Source organism: Anas acuta, chromosome 7 (assembly GCF_963932015.1).
Source record: "Anas acuta chromosome 7, bAnaAcu1.1, whole genome shotgun sequence".
Taxonomy (NCBI): Eukaryota; Metazoa; Chordata; class Aves; order Anseriformes; family Anatidae; genus Anas; species Anas acuta.
In genome coordinates this window covers 38,183,463-38,209,790 of record NC_088985.1, presented here as the reverse complement: position 1 = coordinate 38,209,790, position 26,328 = coordinate 38,183,463, and the positions used below count along the sequence as shown (strand labels likewise).

At 38.4% G+C, this 26,328-nt stretch overlaps 1 protein-coding gene across 1 annotated transcript in view; it reads right to left on the bottom strand.

Annotated features, from left to right (window-relative positions):
• Positions 1-26,328, bottom strand: part of INPP5A (inositol polyphosphate-5-phosphatase A) — a 238,091-nt gene that overhangs the window by 65,396 nt on the left and 146,367 nt on the right. Inside the window, exons 8-9 of the mRNA XM_068689358.1 lie at positions 22,669-22,788; positions 5,760-5,844 (exon numbers count right to left, since the gene is read on the bottom strand). Of these exons, the coding sequence (XP_068545459.1) occupies positions 5,760-5,844; positions 22,669-22,788 (205 nt within the window). The remainder of the gene's footprint in view (positions 1-5,759; positions 5,845-22,668; positions 22,789-26,328) is intronic.

Sequence of the window (26,328 nt, the reverse complement as noted above, 5' to 3'; positions counted from 1 at the left end):
ACTTGAAAAGTGATTTAAATAATACAACCCTGGTAAACTGTCTCTCATGAAGTTAGAAGGAACAGAAGGAGAAATATCTCTACCAACAGCCTGACCAAACCTGTCATCTGCGATGCTCTTGGCTGTTGCAGTGAAATAGTGACAGGAGTTATCTCCTGAATGATGCTCTGCATAAACCGCCAAGTTTTAGCAAGTGGGCAGGCTAGTACGAATGAGAACTCTTTCCTTTTTAAACATCTGCCCTAACAAAGGGGAAAGGGCACCTCTGCATGTTAAAGACACAAAATGACAGCCCGTGTGGGATGCCAGTGTGTAGGCAGCCCCACAAATTTACCAGCGGGGGTCAAGACCCTCCCACTTTGCATTTCCATAGATCTCTGTGAGTTAAGAGGCAAGGAGAGATTAATAGGGCCAATTCTGCTTCCACATTTATTCTAGTAAGTGTTTGTAGAGCTTACAGAAAATAACAGATGCTAATCAGTTATTTCAATTAAAAAAAAATACATATGTATATAAAAATGCTAAAAGCGGAGATTTGAATGGCCTTGGCAGCCTGAAGCCTTGTGTCATCTACAGAGGTCGCAGGTGATAAACTGCTTGATCTCAGGGACTGACAGAAGAGAATTAACTTGCTGCTTGCAGTTAGACATTTTATTTCATTCACCTATAGTAATTTAATTTCCTTAATTTCTCACATCATCAAAAAAAATCTATCCTCCTCAATTCTTAGTAATAAAATACCCCATTTATCCCTCCACAAACATTAGTTCCCTCTTCACCCTTAATGTGGTTTAGAGATTTTAGTATCCTAATTTTATGAAGCTGATAGACAACCAGTCTTGCTTCATTTGAGAACCTCCTAATATTTACCCTATTACACTTTTTGAAGAACCAGAACACTAACTCATGATTTTTATGTTTCCAGAATATTCTTCAACATCAGCCTGGAGTACACCTTGTTGCTGCTGGAGATTTCTTTCAAGTCAAGCCTCGTCAAGCCTCCTTGCAATTCAGTTTTAGAAGATAACTTCTCAACAACAGAAAAACTACCTTTGTCACCCGCACTGCTTTTGTGTCTCTTGGTGAGAGACATACACGCATTGCATTTCTGATAACCACTGTCTTACAATGGCCTATCTGTATTATGTTTAAAACACAGGGAGAGCAAAACTTCCAGAAAAATTATAGGAGAACCATCACCTACATACAGAAACAAAAAAAAAAAATCATGTTTCTATGAAATGTTGTGACAATGCCTGAATTAGAGACACTGACAAGCTGATTTAAACTAGAATTTGATCAGATATAAAAGCTTACAGTAATTTTGTATATGTTGTAAACACATCTACAACAAGCTGGTAAGAGAAGTGCTAGAAAACACCCAGAAGCAGTAGGCAAGTAACTAGAATGCTCTATCTCATCCAAGACATCTGGCATCGAAAAAAAAAAAATCAGTAGGCAAATATTTGAATTTAAACATCAGTAAAATACTAAAACTTGGTCAACTTTTTAAGTGTAGGATTAACTAAATTTAGGAAAAAAAAGTCATAAAAAATCAGAAAAAAATAAAGTCTTTGTGCGTGCATACCTTAAAAGAATTAAAACCTGAGAAAAGGTAAATCTTTCTTTTGTATGTATTGTATTGGTAAAGGAATTTCCTACTTACTAGGCTTATTTTTAGAAATGCTTAGAGCACGAAAGATGATGAGCTGAGGATGTCTAACACTAAAAGAATGCAATGCCAGCATGACATATGACAAGCAGCAGTGCACGAGTGCAATTTGTTGCTCTGAACTGATCTACAATTGATCTTCAAAAAAGTGGTACTTTCTAAGAGGCTTGACTACAAACTACAAACAGAAGATTTTCTGGATGTTTTCCAGTAACACAGTAGTAGCGTTTTTCAGCTCTGTCTGTCCTTAGGCAGAAGGATGAACGTCACAGTTCAGCCATGTAGAAACACCAGGACGTGTAAGGATCAGGCCCCCAGATGAAACGATCAGAGCACACTGGGAACTGGTTCAGCACATCTACTAGGAAGATGCACTCATGCTACCTCAGCACTGCTTGGCCAATGACAATGTTGTCAGTGCTTTAGACACATTACAGATGAAAGGAATCTCCCAGCAGTGTCAGATAGGCATTTGTAAGCTGAACACACAGACAGACTAGAGCATTCCCCACTTCTTGCCATGCAGCTCCTGTCTGCACAAACCTGAGAAAACCTGGTCGGAGACCCTCCAAGAGGTTTAAAATGCACATTGACAGGAGCCGGGAAAGTCCATATGCCTGACGTTGAGCAGGACTTAATCTCCTCAAACCCACATTTGGCCATACACTTCTTCCCCAGAAAACTTGACTAAAATGGAACTTTCTCATTGGCCTGTTTCAGAATGAGGACAACTTTGAAATGCTTTAACATGCTGAGCTGTAGGTAGTTCCCTGAACACCATCATACCAAGCAGCAAATTATGCTCAAGCTATAATTCAAATATACTGTAAAACAATTGTATTTGCTATGCCTGTTATGCTACTGACATCCTATTTCTTTCTTGCTGGTTTATCCCTCTGGACAACACACTTGTTAATGTACATATGGATCTCAGAATTGCCAGAAGCCTTTACCTGTTTTATTGATCCCCCCTGGATTACTCCAACAACAGTAAAGCAGATTGTCCTAGCAAGGAAATCAATGACTTTAAATTAAGGTTCCCATAAAATATTTAATAAATTATATATTAATGATTTATTGTCTATTAATTGTGAATTAATACATGCAACATTTTTAGCATCTGATTTAGCACCCAGTCCTTCAGTGTCTGGACTCCACAGCTCCCAGATTCTCCCTTTCAATGGCTTAAGAGAGAAATTCTTTAGAAATATACTTCATTCTTTGTGTTTGGTATAGGCACAGTCTACAACACATCTATCAATGCATCTTCCAGTGTCCGAGTGTTCAGCACACTGTGGTCTCAAGAGGGAATTCAAAAGGTCAAAAAGAAAAGCAGAGATAAATTTAGTAATATATACACAAAGATGATAGCTCAATGGATTAACCCTTAAAATTCCTAGCATTAACTCCACTCCTGATAGTCAAATACATGTTTCATATCAGCAGTTTGCACAGACACACATTTAAAATGACAGAAGGGGCCAGGAAAACGATCTGTCTATGCACAGGCACAGGCTAACACTTTGGCTTGCACTAAGCATTACATAAGGCTAACCCTAACCTTTGCCAAGTTTTGTAACCCATCTAAACATTAGGAAACACTTTTTTATGGTGGGGATGATGGAACACTGGAAGAAGTTGCCCACAGAGGTTGTGGAGTCTTGTCCTTGGAGATCTTCAAAAACTGCCTGGACATGGTCCAGGGCAACCTGCTCTGGGTGTCCCTGCTTGAGCAGGGGTTGGACCAGATGGACCCAGAGGTGTCTCCAACCTTAACCGTGATTAACCTTAACCTTCTATGATTCTGTAATTCTATGGCCTTGCTCAAGGCACTGCGCCCTCTGTTGACTTTGGAAAAATGGCACAGCTGAGAAGCACCATTCGTAAACTAGTTTGTAAAGTGATTTGGGATTGCATATTATATACAATCAAACCATTAAGTCCTATCTGGTACAATACCTACTAGAGGTGGTATGTAACTCCAAGCTTCCAAATTATACTTTAGAAACTGATCAGTTTCATCGGTGCCAAGACTTTACTGTCAAAACAGTATGCTACACACTTACTATTGATTCATTCATGACAGTTCTGGTGTCAAGATGCTGGCAAAGACATTCAGCTTGTACCACCACTTCTGTGTAGTAAACTGCATGGGCCATACGTTTCTTAAATCTTTTGTATCTTCTGACATACCAGTTTATAAACTGTACCAAATGCAGACTTAATGCAACTTTAATTGCATATGTATATGTGGAAGTGGAAGTTTCTAGACCAACTTTAATTATGTTTAACTGATGTTGCAATTGGTCTCTCATTATATGATCTAGCTGAGTCAAGTTCTGTTTAACGGGATATGCTACTTGTCAAATAAAACAACAGCAACAACAGAAAATGTGCATTACTCTAACATTTTTTGAACTCACACATGCATACATTTTATCTAGGAAGAATGGGTAAGAGAGTTTCATTCATCTTCAAATCACACCTTTTACATAACCTTGTGTACTCATGTATAACAACATTAATTGACATTGGTGCAGCATTTTGTAAGATGAAAAGTGCAATGTCAGGATTGTGAATCTCCTGTACCCTTACCACCTTACCATTGTGCAATACACTCAGTATGCATCCTATGTGGTTAGTGACGTTATTTTGTTAGGAGCAAACTGCTTTGAAGCTCACAAATACAAAAGTAGAGGTCTTAATTTATTGTTAATAAAGAAAGCATTCTTGCAGGTTCAGTCCTGCAAACTGCGAGGCACAACGTTTGGAAAAACTTACAGTGCTCTTTGTCAATGCAGGGTGTAAAAGATAATTCTGCTGGACCATGACTGATAGAGATGTTCTCAGACTACACATTCTCAATAATACTGCACTACTAGTGAATTAAAAAACCAGACATTTCAAAAACAAGTTGCCTATAACATTGATGATAACTATGGGAACAACAGCGCCAGAGGGCAGGATTTAGTCTTTATTATATGTTCATGATATGAAGCTGAATATTCTATATCAGTGACTTGAGTTCATGTTCACTTATGCTTTACGTTTGTTGGTTAAATGACTACAATGTCTAAAGGATTCTGAGAAGGAAGTTATTAGCTACATATACTGTGCTGTCAAACTCGTATTTTTCAACAGATGAAGGACTAATCATCATGTAAGGAATGAGAGCTGTACTGTACCTGTATGAAAGGTATCCAGCCTTTGACATACAGGCTGCTTACTTACTTCCTGCTACTTGATTTACAAAATAAAAGCTTTTGGTTTAGAAGATACATGCCTATCCCCAAGGACACCAAAAAGACACTGCAGCTACTCTGAGAAAAGTGGGAAATCCATGAGATTAACTGTTTTTCAACATAGATATCATTTTTGACCCCAAGCTACCTGGAGCAGAACTTTAGCAGTGAGGTCAAGGTAATCTCAACTCATGATGAAAAAGGTTTACTATATTCCCTTTGCCTTTATACAAACCTTCCACTCACCCTTCCACACTCAGATATTACTGTCACAAAGGTTTGCACCAATGTCTGTTCTTATTTTTAAAGTGTTGAATTCTATTACAGAAATTTAGGAAATTTCTCATTTTTTCCCGCACCAATTACAGTAAAAGATTGTGAGATTCACTGTGAGCTCCAAATGTATGACAAAAGTCACAAACATACAATACATATGCGGTATCCGTTGCTGAAGCTAAAAGAGATTTCAAAGATGCCTATCAATGAAAGAGACTCTTCTATGCAATGTGAAGACTCCAAGTCTCATCTCAGATGGGTAGCCATGTTTTTCCCATTTCTATACACAGGACCATAAACAGGTAGTATGGACTCTTAAGGCCATTCGCATTTACATCTCACTCTACATGTAAGAAACACTTTACACACCACTACTTAGAAAAAATGATGATGTTAACTATGTTTTTCTCAATTTCCTCAGCAGTTTCCCAGCACAGTCATTTCTAGGTACCTGTCAGATGTTCTTGTTGACAGTATTCTTAGCCAAGCTTGATGTTAACATTAAGATTAGTTCATTAAGTCACTTTTAACATTTCCACAAAAATGAAAATGAAAAATGAAAGTCCTACCTCTACTACTGCTTTGGCATCCAGTCTAAAATTGAAATCTCCAAAGACGAAATATGAAACTTTCTCAAACCGCTGATCTATAATTCTGGAAAAAAATAAAAAACAAAAAAACAAAACACAAACAGAACTGCCATTCAGCTTTATGTATATGTGAACATGTACAAACGCGCATATCTTACTTCTAAGTACTACCTTAGAAATAATTATTGGAATGATCAAAACTATCAGCTTATACTGAAACAATCTTCTCAATACATTAACCATGTTTTTGGACTGATTGTCCTTGCTCAGGCAACTGTGTCCAACCGCATTAAAATAACGCATTTGAATTCCCCTATCTGTCTGAAAGAACAATCTAGAGGAATGCTAGTTTGCAGAAGTTAGTAAAAAATCAATACAAAACCAGCACTTGGGCAAGAGAGAAACCTTGAGGGCATCCTAGAGGTACTCCACACCTTTGAAAAGTTAAGTATATGTGCTTTGGGCTGGGCAACTAAATTAGGAACTCCAAATTGGTAGTAAATTCAGAATTCACCTACCTTCAATTCTGTGTTGTGTATTTATGTATCTGTAAGATTGTGATCATAGCATTTACTAGCGTTTGTTAATACTCTAAGGACTTTAAAAAGAGTGATTTATTAGTGCTAAACATTACTGATGCTGATTAAACTACACATTTTTTCCTAGCTTATCTATGGTTCTCTGAAAGGCAGTTCTCTTATCTTGAAAGCAAATTTTCACTGAGATTGTAGCTAACACCTAAAAGGTGATCTTTCCAGATGCAGAATAAAGATTAACTCTTTTCTCAAGCCTTTGCTCAGTAATAAACAAGGAAATGAGACATTATTGTTCATCTTACAAATTTTGTGTTATTAAAAATTGTTATTGTATTATTAGTTTATCTATTATTAGTAACACCTGTTTGGTACTCCTAACAATGTGCAGTTTTACTTGGTTCCAGAGATCTTGACATTCAGAAATCCAATGAGTCAAGCTTAATTTCAAAACAAGAATCAATACAATTAATTTCCCATCAGTAGCCAAGGACGATATGGAGTGAAATGTGACTGTTACAGCTACAAATAAAATACACAGACAAAACCCACAAAAAATGGACTGACACACTAGATGCACAGTATATAAGAAATAAGGAAGAAATGCAAGGCAATACATTATGTACATTCTGGGAATATATAAATATGTAAGCACTATGATGCCAGAAACCCCAAATGAGAAAGAGGCAGGAATGCAAATAGATAGGTAAATAATGACAAAGCAGTACACAGTAAGCAGGCCTTCTGGAACAACATTGCCCAGAAAGAAGGCATTCATTTTAAATGGTTTTAAACCTTTCAATGCATTACATCCATTTAGATATTTCAAAGCTGTAAAGAAAGATACAACATTGGATTTACAGTGAGATACTACTCCTTTTATCTTCGTTTATACTATCTCACATTTTTAGTTCACTGTAATCTATTGCATAAGGAACATTATTCAATTGAAAAATTAATGTGCATTGGACCTAAGGTAGTGATCATCTGAAGTGAAAACTCTTGTAAAGACTTTTCTGGTATGAAAATCTCAAATCCTCCATTCAGCTGACAAATTATTGCAGGTACTGTTAATAAATACTGTCTACTGTCAACTCCTAGCAAGCATCAAGAAAAACCTGTCATTCTTGACCTGTACGTAACATTAGTTTGATTAGTGCCCTCCTGGCACATTAAAGGAAAACGAGAACTTAAAAGTTAAACCATTTACTTTACCTTAATCTGCTAATACTACAATTGCTAGATCTGCTATGCAACTTGTACATAAGAAAAACCGATTTTTCTGCAGCAACTTTCCTGATTCATATCCCTTTGCCCATTGCCATTTATTGCTGACAAAAACCTGAGAGATATTGCAGGAATGACATCAAGGTCTAGAGAAGGCCTCTCAAAGCAAATTGATATTATGAGAATGATGTCTGAGATTATATTATGCAAAGATAGATTTTCCGAATAAACAGTCTGTTCCAAAAATAGGCAGTTAAAATGTCTGCTAACCAAATTAACTTGAAAAACCTCAAACAGTTACTGATGAACAAAACAGCTTATTAGTCTGCTTCTGAACAATTAATTAAAATTCAGTCATTTCATAGTTTTATACATTACTTGATTTACACATGATTTGCATACAAATGAATGCCAGCTTTAAAATGGATAGTTTTAACCAGTAGCTCCCCTTGTAGTTTCTCTTGATGGATATTTTAGAAAAAGTATCTCAATACAGATTGAAATAAAATAGTCTAAATATTACTTCTCAAGAATGATGTTTAAGTGGCTTCCGATGTATCTCCTTTTCACAAGTGGTGAAATTTAGGCGTACAGTAAAATTAACAACAGTGGTACAAGGCATATACATGTATATGTACTTATTAAATGACCTGGGATACCTAACAATAAAAATGCCTTAAATGACTCAGCTAGATGTTTATGCTTGTCACATGCTATCCTGGACACTGGGACTTATTATTAGTTCAAGAATTCCCAAATTTTAGAATTATTTCAGCAGTGTGGTACTCTGATAGCTCTAATTTGAAATACTTACTGGTGCCTGTAATTCCATTGAATCAATAGCACAAGAACTATCTCAATTATGCTTTTAGAATCAGAATCAAGTTAGCAAAGGAGACAGCAATAAAGAAAAGTACAGCAATATTTCCTCTCCCAGCAGCAATGCAGGAATAACATCCAGCATTAGGGGGATTTGGATAGAACTTGTGCACTGTACCATGAAAAACAGTTTCACCAGGACCAAGGATGCACAAAGAAGGTGTTAGGCCTGGAGCAAGAACTGAAAAAAAAAAAAAAGTTCCATTCCTTGTTTCTGCATTCTAAGCCACAAATATATAGCTAATAAAGTGTAAAAATAAATGAGAACTCAAAAGACTATATTTGCTTTTTTAAGAAAGAGCACTTGCAAATGAAGTAGGAAGGCTTCAAAATCTATGCTATTTACTTTGTTATTCGTTGCTAAAACAATACCCTTGCTTTAACCATGAATCAAATAATCCCTTAAAAATGTTGCCATGAATCAGTCAATGGAGAGATAAATTTGAATCATATAAAAAGAAAGCAGCCAACCTATGTCACCAGCACTAATTTAATGCTTTTATTGGGAGGACCTAGCGCTATTTCTTTTATCTTGTACTTGCTGACTATTAGATTATCCAGAAGGGCTTCAATGTTCTTGAAGACTCTATACATTCCTGTACAACTCTTCTAAATAGCTTGTAACAAAATAGGTGGCTTTCAGGTAAAAATTTCATAACTTATGAGAAGCCACAAGTACTTAACTTTTGTAAACAAACTGTGCTGTTTATTGTGACCATACCAGGCTGTTAAGAGATTATAGGCAATCATGGCATACCCAACACAAATAATACAGAAAACTTTTCAAACAGACTACAAGTCTTCCCTTACAGAAAGAGATGTCTTTCCTCTGTAATGGCTTGAAGAACATTTTTGCTATTCTAATCCTTTGTTCTTGCTGCAGAAGGTATTGCTTATGAAAAAAGTTTATTTGCACATATAACATGAAAACCAAAACCAAAACCAAAAACTTCTGTGCAATTTAGAAATCAAAATAACAAATAGAATATGGTAAATACAGACCACTGGAAAAAATTCCCACCTATGACAGGATTTATTGCTGACCGCCTTAAACTCTAAAGTGTGCAAAAATAAATGCCATAGATGATTTCTCTTCTACTAGTTCCAAATACACAGCGCTTAAAATTGCATAAGAAATCCTTGATAATATCATCAGATGAGCATTTCCTCACACTTGGAACACATTACCTTAACTATTTTGCTTATTTCCAACTAATTCTACATCTTTAAGTCATGGTGCAACACTGAAAGTCTTTTGGACTGCTTGGACTATTCTCTGGTTCTTTTTAAAATTTGTTGTATTTTCAGAAGAGAAAAGCAATCCACAGATGGTTTCTAAATCAGTGCTGAATAGCTTTTTAGACGTGACACAACAGTACAAGAATAAAACATTCAAGCAATTGTAACTTTCAAGTAACGTTTCCAGTCAAAGTCACATGCTTAAATGTTTTGATGTCTCAGATCCATGGTTCACTCTGTTTATAAGGAAGGAGTAAACTTCACTGGTAAGGGTAGAAATTAATGTGAAATTACTATAGCAATTTGTTTGCTGAAAAATAAATGTTTAACTTTTTTTTTTTTTTTTTTTTTTTTTTTTTTTTTGTGGTCCAATAACTGCGGTTTGTCTTACACTGGCTATCAGCAACTACATTACAAAGCCAGAAAGGTTACTGGTGCTACACTGGACATGTAGTCACTCTGTTCTCAGTAGGACTTCTAGGAAAGCTACCTACTACTGATCAATGCTTTGTAGCCCAGTAGCCCCCTCACACATTTTCCAAAAGATCTCTGACAAAACCTGTCTGTTATTTCGGATGTACCAGGAGAATTATGAGAAAATGCTCAAACCATCTGAGCAATGAAGCTTAACAGCTTCAGTTTGAGCTAAACTGCCTGTATGTGTGATCACACCTCCCAGTTCAGACCACAGACCCATGCAATTGGCAAACCTAAAAAAAATCAAACAAATGCCACAGTAAAAGCAAATGTTCAGGGTTTGGTCTTAGAACCCAGTATATGTCAAGTTACTTCAGTGAAAGGGTGTACCTCTAAGTCTGGGTGACAGTATCAACTAAAAGGACTGTGAAGGTTAAGTTGATTCAAAGCTCTTTATGAGGATGTCATATTCTTATCAAGACTCAAATAAATAAGAGGTAGAGGTTCCTCTTCTTCCTGATACTCCTGGAGATCTGGGACTAGTTATTAAATTTATTCTCTACATGAAATAACTAAATGAATCTGTTAGTGTGATCTTAAAATGAACAGTTCCATGTTATTGGAATCATTGAAATCCTTCTGTAATTTAGTTTTGCCATTTTGAAGTACTCAGTCACTGCAAATAAAGATACTTTATGAAATGTACCCTCTTCTGTAAAAGTGATATGGTGTACTGTATGCATGTTTCACAACATTGAAATTCAGCCAGAAAATACTAGGGCAAGCAGAAACAGCATAGACTTATACTTCCTTTCCTACTTATCCCCCTCCCATACTGTCACCAGAAAGGAGAAGACAAGGGAGCATCTAAATATCAGCAATTTGATCATGGAAGAGAGCAGCTGAACATGATTCAGTGTGACAAGAGGCACTGTGATTTGGCTAAACCATTTCTCAGGGCACTTTGTAAGGAGGATCAGCAGCATTATTCCTTTAATAGCCATGTCTAATGCAATAGCCAGCTGGGTTTTGTCCCAGACCAAGGTATCAGCATCAGGTCAGAAGGTAACATTCTGTTTACACGATTATTTCCTAAAGCACTTATCTTCTCCACGGTGTGAAAGTTGACTTTTCTGTTTGTAAGGGGGCCTAAAGAATTGAGGGAATGGGAAAAATTAGCTACACTGAGCTGGAGCTGAATGGCATTAAGTGGGAGGTCTGAGAAAGGCTGTGGCGGCACTCAGCAGGACACCTTATTAGCCGCGTCATCGCAGTTCATTCAGGCAAGCCATACCAGTGTCACCAGCGTTCCCACACAAAGACAAAGTTCTTCACACAGTCTATAAACATGCTTCCCTGGCCAATTCATCCTGACTTGACACCGCTGAAAAGAAGGGCTTGAGGGTTCTTTTCTTTCTTTTTTTTTTTTAAAAAAAAAAAACAAAACACAACAATAACATAACAAAACAAAACAAAAAAACTCACAGCTCTGCCAAGCAGGCTGAATGGAGGAGAAGGAGGGACACTGTCACGTTGTTTGGGAAGAAACAATCCAAAGGTCAACCCATATTTTATTCAGTGAGCACATTTATGTAATAACTAAATGTGTTTAAGCTAAATACTAACTCGTATGAGAGCTTCTGTATCTCTCATACAACTTATGAGGTAAGAAGTTACCCTTTTGCAATCTCTATATTTTGGTATATTATTCATTCAGAAGGATTAAAGACATGAAAGCTGCTTTTACAGGGAAAATGTGATTGCCTATATATAGTGCCCTTTCCTAACTAAAGGATGATAAAAGTCACAAACAGCTATCTACACGACAGCTCAGTCTAGCTGCAGCAATCATTTCTCAGGTTAAACTGCTCATATTGTTAACCGTTAATCTAAGCACAGCTCTGGACCAATGGTTATTTTGATCCAAATTCAGTAAAATCGATACTGGCATACCTGAGCCTCTTCCTGAGACAGTAAAACCTTTCCATGCTTCAGCTGATGGATGGGTGCAGTGCCCAGGGACTGCCAGGAGCCTGGCACCATGGGGCTGCCCGCAGGCTCACTGGGGAGCATGGATGCCACTTGGCCTGTGCCCCTCCGTGGAGCCCTGCACCTGGCTGAGGGCATGCACAGCTTGCATGGCAAGCAAGGATCTTACCCCAGAGGAGAACGTTTAGAATGGGATAAAATAAAAGCAGAAAGTGACCTGACTGTCCCGTTGGTGGAAGCTAAGAGGTAGTATGAAAGCAGCAGGAGAACTATGGATAAGAAGGTTACATGCACTTTCTTTTACATAGATCTACAGTGCCAGAGTTAATAACAACTCCTGCAGTGACTTCTGGTGGAAAGGCCTGGAACGACGACAGTGAAAATTGTCTTCTACAACACCGCCGTGTTGACACTGAAGATCAAGAGACTGGAAATGTTAGGCTTTGGCTACAACAAAAAAAGGCACAGGACTGCTACTTGGTCTGTCAGATTTCTGTTACTCCTATCCTTGTTACTTTTTCCATTTAAGTTTTGGACAGAAAGTTCAGCTTGCACATCCACACCTCAAGAAGTGGCCTGGGCAGATTCTCACTAAACAATCGCAACCTCTCCACCGAAAGCTTTAGAGAGAACTTTGAAAGACAGGACCTTGTCAGCTCTTCTGAGCATTGCTTCCCTTCTGCAGTACAGTCAGCACTCAGCTTGCATCACCTTGCATTCCCAGGTACGTATTGAGAGACGAATTCCAGAAAAAAACATAATTTCCTGAATAAAAGTTACCTGGGTAATGTGTAAGTGTGCCTCAAAAGACATGAAGCAAGTGACTTCATTGGCATGCCTAAGGTGTTGTAGCACTGTCATTAGAAAGATAAACTTTATCATATTTTTGTGCCCTGTTCTTTCGGATATAATGGCTCAAACCTATTAATAACACCAAAACATCTCAAAAGGTCAAGCAGCATACAGCAAGATGAAGGGAATTGTCAAGAAGCTTAGGCAATCATCTTAGCACTCAAGGCATTTGCCAGGGCTGTTTAACTAATATGTGATGTTCACTTTTAATTTCAATATAGTGCCATTTGGGCAAAAATGCTGTATTTTTTAATTAATTACAATGTCAGCATCTATTAAGATTAAAAGAAAGACCACATCAATAATAAATACTTAATCCAAAGAAAGGATTACAAGAAGAGCAATAAAAATCAATTTTTAGAGCTGGAAAATTGTGACTTTTTCCTCACTTGACTGGTATTTTCATTATATTGATAAAACCATGATCTTACCTGACACTGACATTCGCCTAATGAAATAGCAGCCATGTATAATGATGTAAGTACTTGTCAATTTTGCTACAGGAAAATACAATACTACGGCACTGGCGTTCCATTACAAAGAAATTTTCTCATTCTCCAACTGATGTAAAAGAAAACAACAAGAAAAAAACAGAAACCACATGTCTTTTTGAATCTTTTATCATGGAAGACTAAAATTCTTACACACAACTTCTGAATCCCCTCAGTGTTGGTAACACTTGGTCATAAGCAGACAGCAGATAACTGCCATGTCTTCATCTGCATAAAGACTGACACACAGCAATTCTTGTTTACAGTTCTGCACAGCTTGGATGTGGTAGAATAAAACAAACCCTGTGTTCACTTAGTGCTAAAAGTGCTGACGGCAAGCCTTAAAACAACTAGAATCCATGGCAATAGCACACTGATCCTCTAACTCTTTAAAATCTGGGAAAAGTATTTTTTATGATAACTCTAGAAAAATTCCAAAGACAGGCACTGTACCTCTGAGACAGTTCACCAGTGGGAACAGTGGCAGAAAAATTACGAAATCTTGGAAGATTTGTACCTTGCCATAACCTCCCAAGACTGGCCACAGGTGCCTTTCCCTGCCCAGCCTCTGGGGGATGGCTACATGGGTAGAGGGGGCAGCAGAAGGTGACAGGACGCCAGCCGTATCACACCACTGGGCATTGCTAGCAACTGAAACCAACATGTTATCATCTGCTTGCCTGGGGAGCCAACTAGGCTCAGACAGAGTGTGAATCAAAAACAAAAACAACCCCGCTCTAGAAAAGCCTAGTACAAATTATTAGAAACACAGAAAGTCTTCACTTGCAGAGGACTCAGAAATGCTCAATGTAAAAAAAAAAAAAAAAAAAAAAAGCTATCAAGGGTGACATGACAGAAATATTTGAAGTGCTAAAGAGAAGGAAAAATCCTCTCTTTCAAAAGATTGAAAAATCAGAGCTGCTAGCATTTGACCAAGGAAAATTCTGGTGGATACAGAGACTGCAGGACCAATCCTTTTTTGCAGTAAGAAACTGAAACATCTTAACTGCAACTTAAACCATACACTGATGGAAGAAATGTAAAGAGGCTTTCATTAATTGTGAAGCAGTTACCGCAGTTCCCTGCCAGTTCATGAAGAACTTCTGCAAAGTCCATCTACAGGTAGTTCAGCACTTGTACAGACACACAGACAAGCAGCTAAAAATGCTGCAACTTGCATATGGTTATTTACCTGTAAAACACAATCTGTATCTTTCCAGAACACGGCTCACAAAAGAAAACAACCATTCTCCTACAGTGATCCTACCTTCCCTATGGGAGTACAAACGATGAAAGATGGTTATTCACTTAGTGCCCATAGACTCAAATGGTAGCAGAATGGAGCTCTTTCAACCATTTCTTCGTTTTATAACTATCAGCTCATAGCATCATTTTACAGTGAGCATTCAGTGGCTTGTAAATAAAATCACAATAGCAATTTATTTTCATTTCTCTGCAAATGAATAAAAATTGGATCAACAGCCCATATAGATTCTTTTTAATTAAATCATAGCTATCCTGGAAGATTATATGACTATACGATAGAACATTTCAAAAGGCACAAACCACAATGAATGCTGATGTGAGCGTCACCTTTAGCTAGACACTAATGACTGCTCTTTATCTAGCCTCCAAATCTCTAAGGAACAAATTACAGTAAAAAGAGAAAAATAATCCAATGGGAATGTGACATGCCCTGCAATTCTTATATAAAGGCACTTTCAGAGAAAAATCAAACTGGCCACAAGTTATTTTCAGCCACTGCTTCAGGTTTCTTTTTTAAGAGTTTTTCTCTCTTCTCTTCAATTGTCTCTGTTTAATTACTCAAATTATCTTTTCATACTACGTCCAGTCTAGCCTGTAGTTACATCAGTTGTATTCTGCTAGAGAGACGGGATACACAGCTGAGGCAGCTCCAGGAGAACCTATTAATGGAAAACAGGTACAAAGGAGCAAAACCCTTATAAAAGATGAGGTGAAGTCTTAAGAGTCCTCACAAGCAGACTTGGCAAATCCTTTACTGCAATCCACAGCATTAGACAGTGAGTTTGTCTTTGTGAAAACTATTGTAAAAAAAAACCAACACAACAAACAAACAAAAACACCACACACACACACACAAAAAGCAACAACAACAACAAAAAACCTCCAGGAAGTTTCAGTGCTTTATATTTTTAACATCTCTTTTGAAAGAGACACAATTCTGCTCACATTAGGTAGGCAAATTGAAGTGTGACTTAGCATATCCACACTTTTTTTGTTTAAGTGACATGTTTCTACAAGTTACTAAAGTTCTGGATTTTGGATTGCTAATTCTCCAATTAGATCTTTGCTTGAAAACCAGTTTCTGCTTTTACAGATTTATGTTTGACATGAGAGAAAAAAAGAGATCTTTTATTTACAATATGAATAACAAACACCAGAAAGGCTTGTTATAATAGTCTTGATAATCTAAACCCCTGGACCTGTAAGAAAAGCCCCAAACAGAAAATAACTGAATGAAGGTAAACTTGCCGACTAGGACTATCAAAAATCGTCATTCATGTAGTGTATAAATGTTTAGCACGTCCTTAAAATTATAACCATGTGTATTTTTTGTTACAATGCATACAAGTAGAAAATCATTTCTCTGCTAAAAATATAACCTAAACCAAATTCAAAAGGTGTTTGTGTAAACACGAAGGACATGAGTTAATTTTTTGACAACCATGTCAAACAAGTAAAAGTTTGAGCCAATAGAAAAAAAAAGCAAGGAAAAAGTGTCTTCGACTTTATTTGACAGGCTGAAAGTAACAAGATAATTTTGCTGGATTTGCTCTTTAACGAGCATATTATACAAACACGTTAATTTTGAGAGCACTTAACCTTACTTTAAGGGGGGATGATTAAATATTAATGAGATGAGCCTCAGGGTGTTTAATGAAAAGCTGTCTTTCTGAATGTGATCTAGGGTTTTAAACCTTTGTTAGACGACATTTGGATAGAAGGTTTATTTGCCCTGGGAGTGCATTCTTTCTGAATACATAAAAAAAATCACTAAATGTTTGAAGACACATGATTACAGAGAGTTTTCACTTGACATTAAAATCACTGTTGAAAAAAAAAAGAAAAAAAAAAAAAGCAGGCTACTCCTAGAATCTTCTCAAATGACCCAGATCTTTAGAGTGAAGTTTTCCTTTGCCTAGAAACTAAGTGGCTTTTCTTTTGCTCATTCAGCTGCTAGTTCTGGGAAAAGCCCAAAAAGAAACATTTAGATTGGAGGGGTCTTTGAGAAGATGTGACAGTTGACTGATGAGCATCCATAAAATGACAAAGAATAGTTGTGTGGAGCCGGTGCATCACATCGCCTCTCCCTGGGAAACTAATTGCTCTGAATTGTTAATAGTAACATTATTTTTCTGGCAATCATTTCTTTTGAATACCCAAAATGAGCATGAAACAGCTCCTTTGACCGGACATAAAAGTTAAATGTCCCAATGTTGATCAAATTAACTTCAGCTATGTGACAATGGACTATATTTGTGAGAAAATAATGAAGGGCACAAAGGGGAGCTTTATGCCAAGATTTCACAGTTGTAATGTAAAAATGTTTCTGTTGAACTAGGCCAGGGAACATTTCAATAGGAAAACAGAAGAGCACTGTCACTTTCTTAAAAAAAAAAAAAAAGGAAAAAAAAGAAAAAAAAAGAAAAAAAACATTCATTTTATGGATCTGAATGCTCTAGATAATTTCAGGAAGTTTAAATGGCTGGCACAACAAAAATGACAGTTATCAGGCTAATATCTGACATTCCTATTCTTAACATACTATTTTCTAATACTTTTAAAGGAACCTATCCTATGGTTTCTACTCAATTTGTAAATTTAGCAGACATTTTTCCCTAGCAAGGATCTAAAGTATATGACTAATACAGCTATATACACATGCACAAGCATTAATTACAGGAGATGTATGGAAGTCTGAAGTAAAACATAAAATAATTTCCTTTTTTAATCTCTTATATAGCTTGAACTTTCCACCTTTAGAAAATAAAAAGATGCAAGTATGATGCAAATAGGGATAACGGTACATGTGAATTAACCAAAATGGGTCTAGAAGAATTTCTTTTTGCCTTAGAAAATACACTACAGGTGTTCTATACTCTGATTTATAAAGCAACTTCAGATTTGACTGCATTTGTATCTGGAACAATATAATTGACTTCTGGGAATTTAGTTTGGGTTTACATTAGCATCGACTCATTACAGAGACCAATTTTATACATATACACTGTGTATGTATTTGTAAATAAGCAAATATTTGCTCATCACTGATGTAATTCTAGCTCTCTTAAAAAATCTATTTATCACCATATTTTCTTCACATTTGCTAAGTGGCAAATGATAAAAACAATCTGGCCCAGCATACACCAGCTAGTTGTCTTTAAAAACATTCTCCTTGCTGTATTATTCATTTTCTAATTTCAAAAAAGCTAATTTTAAAGGTAAATCACTTCATAACACCATTGCGAGATTAAACCTTTCTACTCTCTAAATATGTTATTACGTTTATTAATAGATTCACTCAAGTGGAAACTTCTAAAGACAACTTTAAAACATTCACTCTGCACCTATTCCCTTTTGTCTTTTTTTTTTTTTTCTCCTCTAACACTTCCCCTTCTCAGTAATTTAGATATACTGAGATGCTTCATGCTTATGTGCTAAAACCTTGCGTTAAAATAATTTTGGGAAACCGACTTCTCTGATTTTAATAGTTAAGGTAATTTATCCAAGCTGTATTTGCAAACTTTCTTGTTTTTTTGCGTTTCAAAGTCCTGTGATAGCTTTTACCTTACATGAAAAGGCTGTACTTAATTCATGTTTATGAAGATGCAGAGTTAACAGAACCTAGCTTTCACTTACTCCCACAGTGACCTAAATCAACTGTGAGAAGGTGTTTCTGCTTCATTCAGTGAAGGTTTAGCTCATTAAACTGTTTTCCTTCTCAGTATTGTTCTCTGGGTTTGAACTGCATTTCTGTTAAATGCTCTTTAGCAGTTTAAAGGCTTTAAAGGAAAAGACTTATCAGTCTCTGTTTTTAACAGCACTAAATCTGCATTATTAGTTCATGCAGATAAGGGGATTTAAAAGCTCAGCTTGAAACCTCTCTCTTCAATATTTATCTGACACTGCATAGCTCCAGTAGCTCAGCTGGAAATGTAGATCTATGAAGCTTTAAAAAGAGATTAAAGCCAAGAAAAGAAGTACTTTTCCCCCTATAGACGTTCTCACTTTCCCTTTTCCTACTGTCTGAAGGAGTGATGGCAGACAATGGTCAAAGATGGTTCCCAAAACCCTCTGAATGGGGACACTGTTGGTGGTAGCATGCATTCAAAGTGAGCTTCAGTGTATTGTCCTCCCCAATCAGCAGATCAGAATAGAGTTTGCTGGTGGCTGCCAAAAGGTTAGCAATGCCGATGAAAGGGGTTTCCCATTATTCACTGCTCTTACAGAACTCCCCTTTTGTGCGAGTCAGCCCATCATTTCACTATGGAGGTCCGGATCTGCGGCTGGCTGCTCTCTCAAAATGAACAATTCATCTGAATGCAAACTCACAGTACTAGTGTGCAACCTAAAATTGAAGGTTTTCTTTTCTAAAGGACAGGGGAGTTGGGGCAGTTTTTGGCAGTGTCACATTTTAGTGATATACCATCATGACATCTTTGACCCACAGCTGACACTAATACTACAGTCGTATTACCTTACCCCTGCCAGGGCATCGTGGGAGGTCCAAAGCCAAAATTAGCTAATGAAGCACACTGTATGCTGTAAACAAGTGTACAATATATAATGCAAGAGGTTTATACAGGTTTGCTAAAGTTCCCTAGTGCAAAGCATACGAAAAGGAGAGGAGACCAATGGAGATTAAAAAAAAATAAAAAAAAATAGGCCTTTTTCACACTGATGTATGTAACAGAACACACAAATCTCCCAAACTACTGGAAGTAGAACCTGAACTAACTGTGGCTTTGTCCTCTAAATAAAAGATCTTTTACTGTAAACTACTGCTTGCCACCTATTTACAAACCTTCCAAGAGCCTAGTGTTTTCTGATGATTTGAACAGCTTTTACCTGTGGTATCACAGAAAAACGGATACAAGACCAGACATACTGGATTATTCCTCTTCATCCTTTTATTATCCCCCCAAAGTGAAAATGAATGTCTATTTTTGGAGAAGTTCATATTTAGCCCTCTGCTGGGGTACACAGGAAAAGCACATATATAGTGGGAAAAAAACAGTATCTTTTGTTTAAGTATCATCCTAACTAAGACAAGACTTCTAGAAAGAAGTAAACCTTTAGATAGAAAGTGATTGAAGAGGTATTTATACCCCATACTACATTTCAGAATGTTTTTTTCAGTGAAAATTTGGATAGTGAATCCAAGATTCACAGAATGGTTGAGGTAGGAAGGGACCCCTGAAGGTCATCTGGTCCAACTCCTGCTTCAGCACGGACATCCAGAGAAGGTTGCCCAGGTTTGTGCCCAGGCAGCTTTTGAGTCTCCTCCTTGGGGAGGAGGCTCCACATCCTCTCTGGGCAACCTGTGCAAGACTGCTGTCATCTGCACAGCACAGAAATTTCCCGCTGTTTAGATGACACCTCTTGTGCTCCAGTTTGTGCCCATTGCCTCTTGTCTTGGCACTGGGAACCACTGAAAAGAGCCTGGCTGCGTCCTCTTTGCACCCTCCTTTCAGGTATTTATAGACACTGACAAGATCCCCCTAAGCCTCCTCTTCTCCAGGCTGAACAATGACAACATTGCATACACGAAGACGTTTTTCAGTGCATAACTTTGGTTCAGGAGCAGCCTTAATTTCTAGGCTGCTGCAAGAGGCAGCCAGAGAGCAAACTGTAACTTGTTGGTGAGGAGCCCTCTCTGGGGAGATGCTGCATGTACTGCATGCAGGGAAGGTTACAGGCAAACGCGAGAAGGAAGAGACACATGGAGCACGTCAACGTGTCCCTCATCTCAGCCCGCTTGGCCACAGTCTAACTGAGGTTGAGCAACAACTCTCACCTGCTCTCCTCCCCTCTGCTAACCTGAAATGTGTGGGGCTGGGAGGCACGGCTGTGCTTTGGGGCCCTGCTGCTCCCTCAGGCCTGGCCTCGGGTTGCTGTCGGAGGCTGGCAGCAGCCTGCAGCACCTCGGCCGGGCCAGCCCCGCCATGCGGGGGGAGCCAGGGGTTGTGGAAATCCCTGGAAAAAACATGGGGGAAGTGGCAGTGCAGGGGTGCTCGGTGCCTTGGAGGCAGGCACCGGGCTTGTTCAGGCAAGGGCCATGGGGCTGGGCGTGCGGGCGGTAGCTGCCTGGGGACAACAGGGAACGGGGCTTCATGGGATGAGCAGCAAGTGCGCACAACACCAAGCTGTCGGAGCAAGGGTTCCACGTACCAACTAGCACATCCTGAAGTCTCAGTGCAGACAAACTAGCATCTAATAGTTTTCACTCTTATAGATCCAAATCCCTATGTTCAGTGCAGTCAGCAAATTAGCATGTGCTGGAAGCTATTGCTTGCTTTGTTATCCTCAGAGCATGTAATATTTTTAAATCTCATGTTAAAATGCAACATTTTTCCTCATGTAAATACACCTGTAAAAGGAGGAGATACACCGGGGTGATGATGCAAAATCTAAGAGAAGGGAGACAGGTATACTGCCAAGGCACGATGACGAGAGGGTGATACACAATTTCCAAAGATGCCACAAACCATTCAGATGTACTTAAAGAAAATTAAATGCTTAGATACAAGGAGTGCATTGAAAAAAATACACATAAACTGCTCTGCCTTTATCTTTCCCAGTCTATGTGGTTTGTTTTAAGCATCATTTTATGCCACAGATACACATGGCAGCATGTGCTATAAGTATGCCATGGCTTCTTTAAAGTTCCATTTCTCAGGCAAACACGAGGTCAAGCAGTATCTTGGAAGAGAAATACCTGCTTATATTACCAATACGTGTATGCCCATGCAGAAATAATTTTTTTCTCTCTCAAGGAAAGTGGTCTTTATTTCTGACTTTATAACGGCTAAATAGGGCAGCTGTAAATTTTGGGGTGTTTTTGGGACCACCGAATACGCCATCCTCTGTATTGTACCACCCATCATATGAATCAAATCTGTAACACTCTTATAGACCGTGATGTTATTAATAACAGTGATGACTGCATACAAATGCTGTTTTGTCACTTTAAAGAGATTAGCTGCCTGCTGCACTGAGCTGGTACTGAGATTGAAACACCACAGGGTTTAATGTTGAGGGGGACCGAGCCCGTGATGCTGGAAGAGCTGGATTTGTTCAGTTTACAGAAAAGAAGTCTACGGGAGGATTTTGTTGCTGGCTTTATCTATTTGATGGTTACAGAAGAGACAGACCCAGACTCTCCTCAGCAACGTACATCAAAAGATAAGGGGCAACGAACACAAATGGCATTGAAGGAAATTCTGACTGAATTAGGGAAAACAAAGACACAAAAAAGGTGGTCAAACACAGAAATGAGTGGCCTGAAGAGGGTGTAAATCACTGTATGTTCAAAACTCAGCTGGGTAAGCCTTGCACAACCTGATTGGATGTTGAAGTCAGTACTGTTCTGAACAGGATGGACAAAAGATGCCCAGAGGTCCCTTCCAACCACAGCTGTTAGGATTGTAGAATCAAAGAATATCCCAAGTTGGAAGGGATCCACAAGGATCTCTGAGTCCAACTCCTTCCTCAACACAGGACCACCTGAAAATCAGACCATACGTCTGAGAGCATTGTCCAAACACTTCTTGAGCTCCAGCAACTTGATGCTGTGACCGCTTCCTTGGGGAGCCTGTTCCAGTGCCTGACCACCCTCTCAGTGAAGAGAGTCCTCCTAATATCGAATCTTATTCTATTATTCCTTAACTGAAAACACAAATGACAGCTTTATTAGACTCAATGTAGACTAAAAAGAAACTAAGCTAACTAACATATTATAAAAATAAATCTACTTTCTTCTTCACAACTTTTGGTGACTTCAGAAGGATTATCCAAACTCAGTAATTTATGTTAAAAGAGTAAGTATTATAAAATGATCTGTAATTGGTACTGTGTAGAAAATTCTTATAAAGACTGACCATTTTCAGTTCACAGAATAAAAATCTCTACATTTCTGAGTGTGCCTTTTGAAACATATTTTATAAACTGCTTATGAACAAAGAAGATTGAGAGAGGCTAGTAAAGGCTAATACATACCTATCAAGTACATAGCCAAGAGCCTTATGCCGTATTCCTGAGTAAACCGATGGGCTTGTTTCCCAAGCAATTAAATTGGAAGCATCATGGAAAAGATGAATGTTTACCAAGTCAAAGGCACTATGACAAAAAAAAAAGGAAAAAAATAAAATGACTCAGGGTAAAAGAAAAAAACATTTATTGCATTCACCAAAGCATTCAACATGATAACACTTTTTATATTCTCTCTACTGTTACCTTAATATTTACTCTCACTGACTGTGCAAATTAAGCTATCATCACCAGAAAATTGTCATTGAACTTATGCTAAGTCATAAACAGGTAAGATTGAAGCAAGGCTTCTCTTAAAACATGTATAATATGAAAATGAAAAGCTATTCAACTGTTACAATCCATATAAATTAAGCAGTACTTTCTCACTAAAATGATTAAAGACGAAAATTGCATGTGTAAACAAACAACTTCATGATTAGAAGTGGTAGCTAAACACCTAGCAGAACTGTGAATTTTTAATTAACAAAATGAAGAGCTATTGACTGCATAGTTTTACTGACATTAAAAGATAAATCATGTAACTGTAACTTTTTCTCTGTCCCTGCATGGAGAATGCCACGATAATAATGGTCAATCTGCACACAAATTCCAGTTAGAAAAAGGACACTAGGATGTCCATCTCAGACTGTGCTTGCAGGATGAGGATCTGGCCTCAGAAAACCTGTAAAAATTGTAAAATTTTACTGCTTTGCTTTTTAACCTGAAAGACATGAGTATTAACTCATCCTTTGCTACTCTGTAGTGAGTCCCTTCACCTGCCTGTGGGCTGGCTTAGCCAGAAGCCCATGGCATTGCCATCCTGTACCAGCTACGGGTAGCATGTTCTGGGAGGAAACAGACCAGACTGGGAAACACTGCCTGGGCTTTGGGAGCCCCTGTCCTCCAGGAGGAATAAATGGGAGTTGAGGACTGCTGTTACCATGCCCAGAATCTGCCTTGTGGGGTGGTCAAAGTCTGACAGAGGAGATTTCTGAATAGATGCATGTTCCTTCTAGGGAAGATCTATGGATTTGGGGTTGGGTGGGGGAAAAGGAGAAATAAGGGTATTAGTGAATTTCCTTATTAACCAACTTCCCGTGAAACAGAAATACCTTTCTTTGCCCCTCTGCATAAAAGATAAATGACTTCCTCTGATCACTATGTGTCCACCCTGTTACCCTGTCCACTTGTGACAGATATTTGTAACTACATAGCCAGTATTACTGACTAAGTTCTTTGAGACACGGACTGGAATTTGCTGTAAGACTGCACAACACTTGGCTGATTTTGGCTGATAATGGCCTTACAACATACCTGTATGAAACTTTTTTTTTTTTTTTTAATTATTTCATTGTTTCATACACTCCCACTTTTCACTGTGGCAGAAAATCTTCACATAGGAGTTTGCTGTTATAACCATGACCACACAGAGGAATTTATGATTTTTACTACATTAATTACATACTAAGTGTCACTTCTAGTGGGCTAACAGTCACTTGGAAGGCAAGCTGTCTTTCTGAACTTTGGTTTTCCACTGCTCACTGAAAGGATCCACCTGAGTGGCAAACAGGAAGCTATCCAGCTGTTATGTTCAAGCTGGCATTCAGCTTTACATTTCCTCTACTTTTGCCCTTCTGTGTCCTAGAGACCTGGTCTGTATTATTAAAAAACTACACCTTCTCACTGCTTTGCGATTAAGATCTTTTGGTGATTGACCACAGTGAGTCACAATGAAACCAAAAAACCTTGAATACTCTGCCCACAGATGAAGCAACGACAATCCCAGCCTTCCTCTCCCCATAGAACACCCGTGCCCCCCAGATGAACCACCCACAGAACAAACTAGTATAAGCAAAAATTCCTGCATCCTGCATTGGTTCCTACAAAGCTCCCAAGCACAGTTACAGAATAGTACTGGCTATGTTATGTTTTGGAAGGGAGGCCCCTCTAGCACTTTTGAAACATAGTATGCCCTGTCAGCTCCTACATGCAAAATACTGTGATGTGCTGAAATTTTGCTTAGTGTTTAAAAAAATAAAGTTTGGGTAGGCTCCATGAATGCTGATGGTAATTATTGCAGTAGCACGTGTCTGAGAAGCGTGGGCTATTTCCTGAATACAACTGAATAGATTCCTTTAAATATGTTTTAAACTATAGAGAAACTGAAATTACATGCCAGAGACATGTCTATCCTAGAGGACTGCTATAAGAAACTGGATGTTTTAGAGTAGAATAGAACTGAACAGAACAGTACAGTTGAATGGAACCTACAAAGACCATCAAGTCCAACTGCCTGACCACTGCAGGAAGAACCAAAAATTAAAGCATGTTAACGAGGGCATTATTCAAATGCCTCTTCAACACTGATGGGCATGGGTCATCAACCACTTTGATAGGAAGCCTGTTCCAGTGTTTGACCGCTTTCATGGTAAAGAAATTTTTCCCAATGTCAGTGAACCTCCGCCTGTGCCTTTTAAAATGCTTTATTCTCATATTCACAAAAAAGGCTGATAAAATTTGGTTGTAGCTGGTCAAAAGTAGCCAGCACTTAGATCAGAAAAAAAGTTATGGGAAGAATGGAGGCAAAATGAAACTGCCATTGCTCTAACAAAAGTCCTGTCTTGCTGACATTTTTAAGGGTGGTCAGCCTAGACCCAGCCTAAGCTCTCTGTCTGAGTGTGCTTCAGTACTGTCCCTGACTCTGGAAGCTCAGACATACTCTGTTGGACAAGGAGTCTCTGCCAGCTCCCCCTCACAGGCACACTATTTCTTGTTTTTCCTGTCTGAGAACCCTTGAAACAATGCTGATTACCATGGAAATGTAATTAATTCAAGCACTCTTCTTCCAGGTGCTGTATTTTGTGCATATACTTCCTCCCCCTCCCCCCCGCCCTTGGTACCTCATGTCTTGAACAGTAAATGTGGAAATATGCCAATGAATTTTGCAAAGAGATCCAAAACCATGCGCTCTTCACCTTAGGATACACATGCTACTAGCTAAAGCAATGAAATACATGTTCAGAGAATTATAGAATCATAAAGGTCGGAAAAGCCCTCCAAGAGCATCTCCCTACTTCCAATGTCACCCACTAACCCATGAACCTAAGTACCAGGCCCAACCTTTCCTTGAATACCCCCATGGACGGTGACTCCACCACCTCCCTGGGCAGCCTGTTCCAATGTCTGACCACTCCTTCTGTTCTCATTTTTCTCCTTCACTGATGGTCACCATTTGGGCTTAGTCCAGAGCCATTTATGGATTTCAAGCTCTTTCTTCCCAGAAGTATTCACTGCATGTCCTCTCAGTGTTTCCCCTCTCCTTCAGCCTTACTGCTAGTGAAGTTCCACTTCCCCAGCTTTCAGTCCCTTGTGTGAGGTGAATCACAGCTCAGCTCCACCATGTGACTAAATTACCTGGCTTTGGATTTCAGATTTGAAATTTTTTTCCCTTTATAGTAGGCAAACATTTTGAATTCGAACAACGAACTCAACTATACAGACGTTGCATTACTAGTCCCATGTACAAACCTTCCCTGTTTGAGAATTCAGCATGGGGGTAAACAGGAACAGAAACGGCAAACGTACCTCGTTTACAAAAATGAGTTTGCAGCCTGCCACCAAGAACAT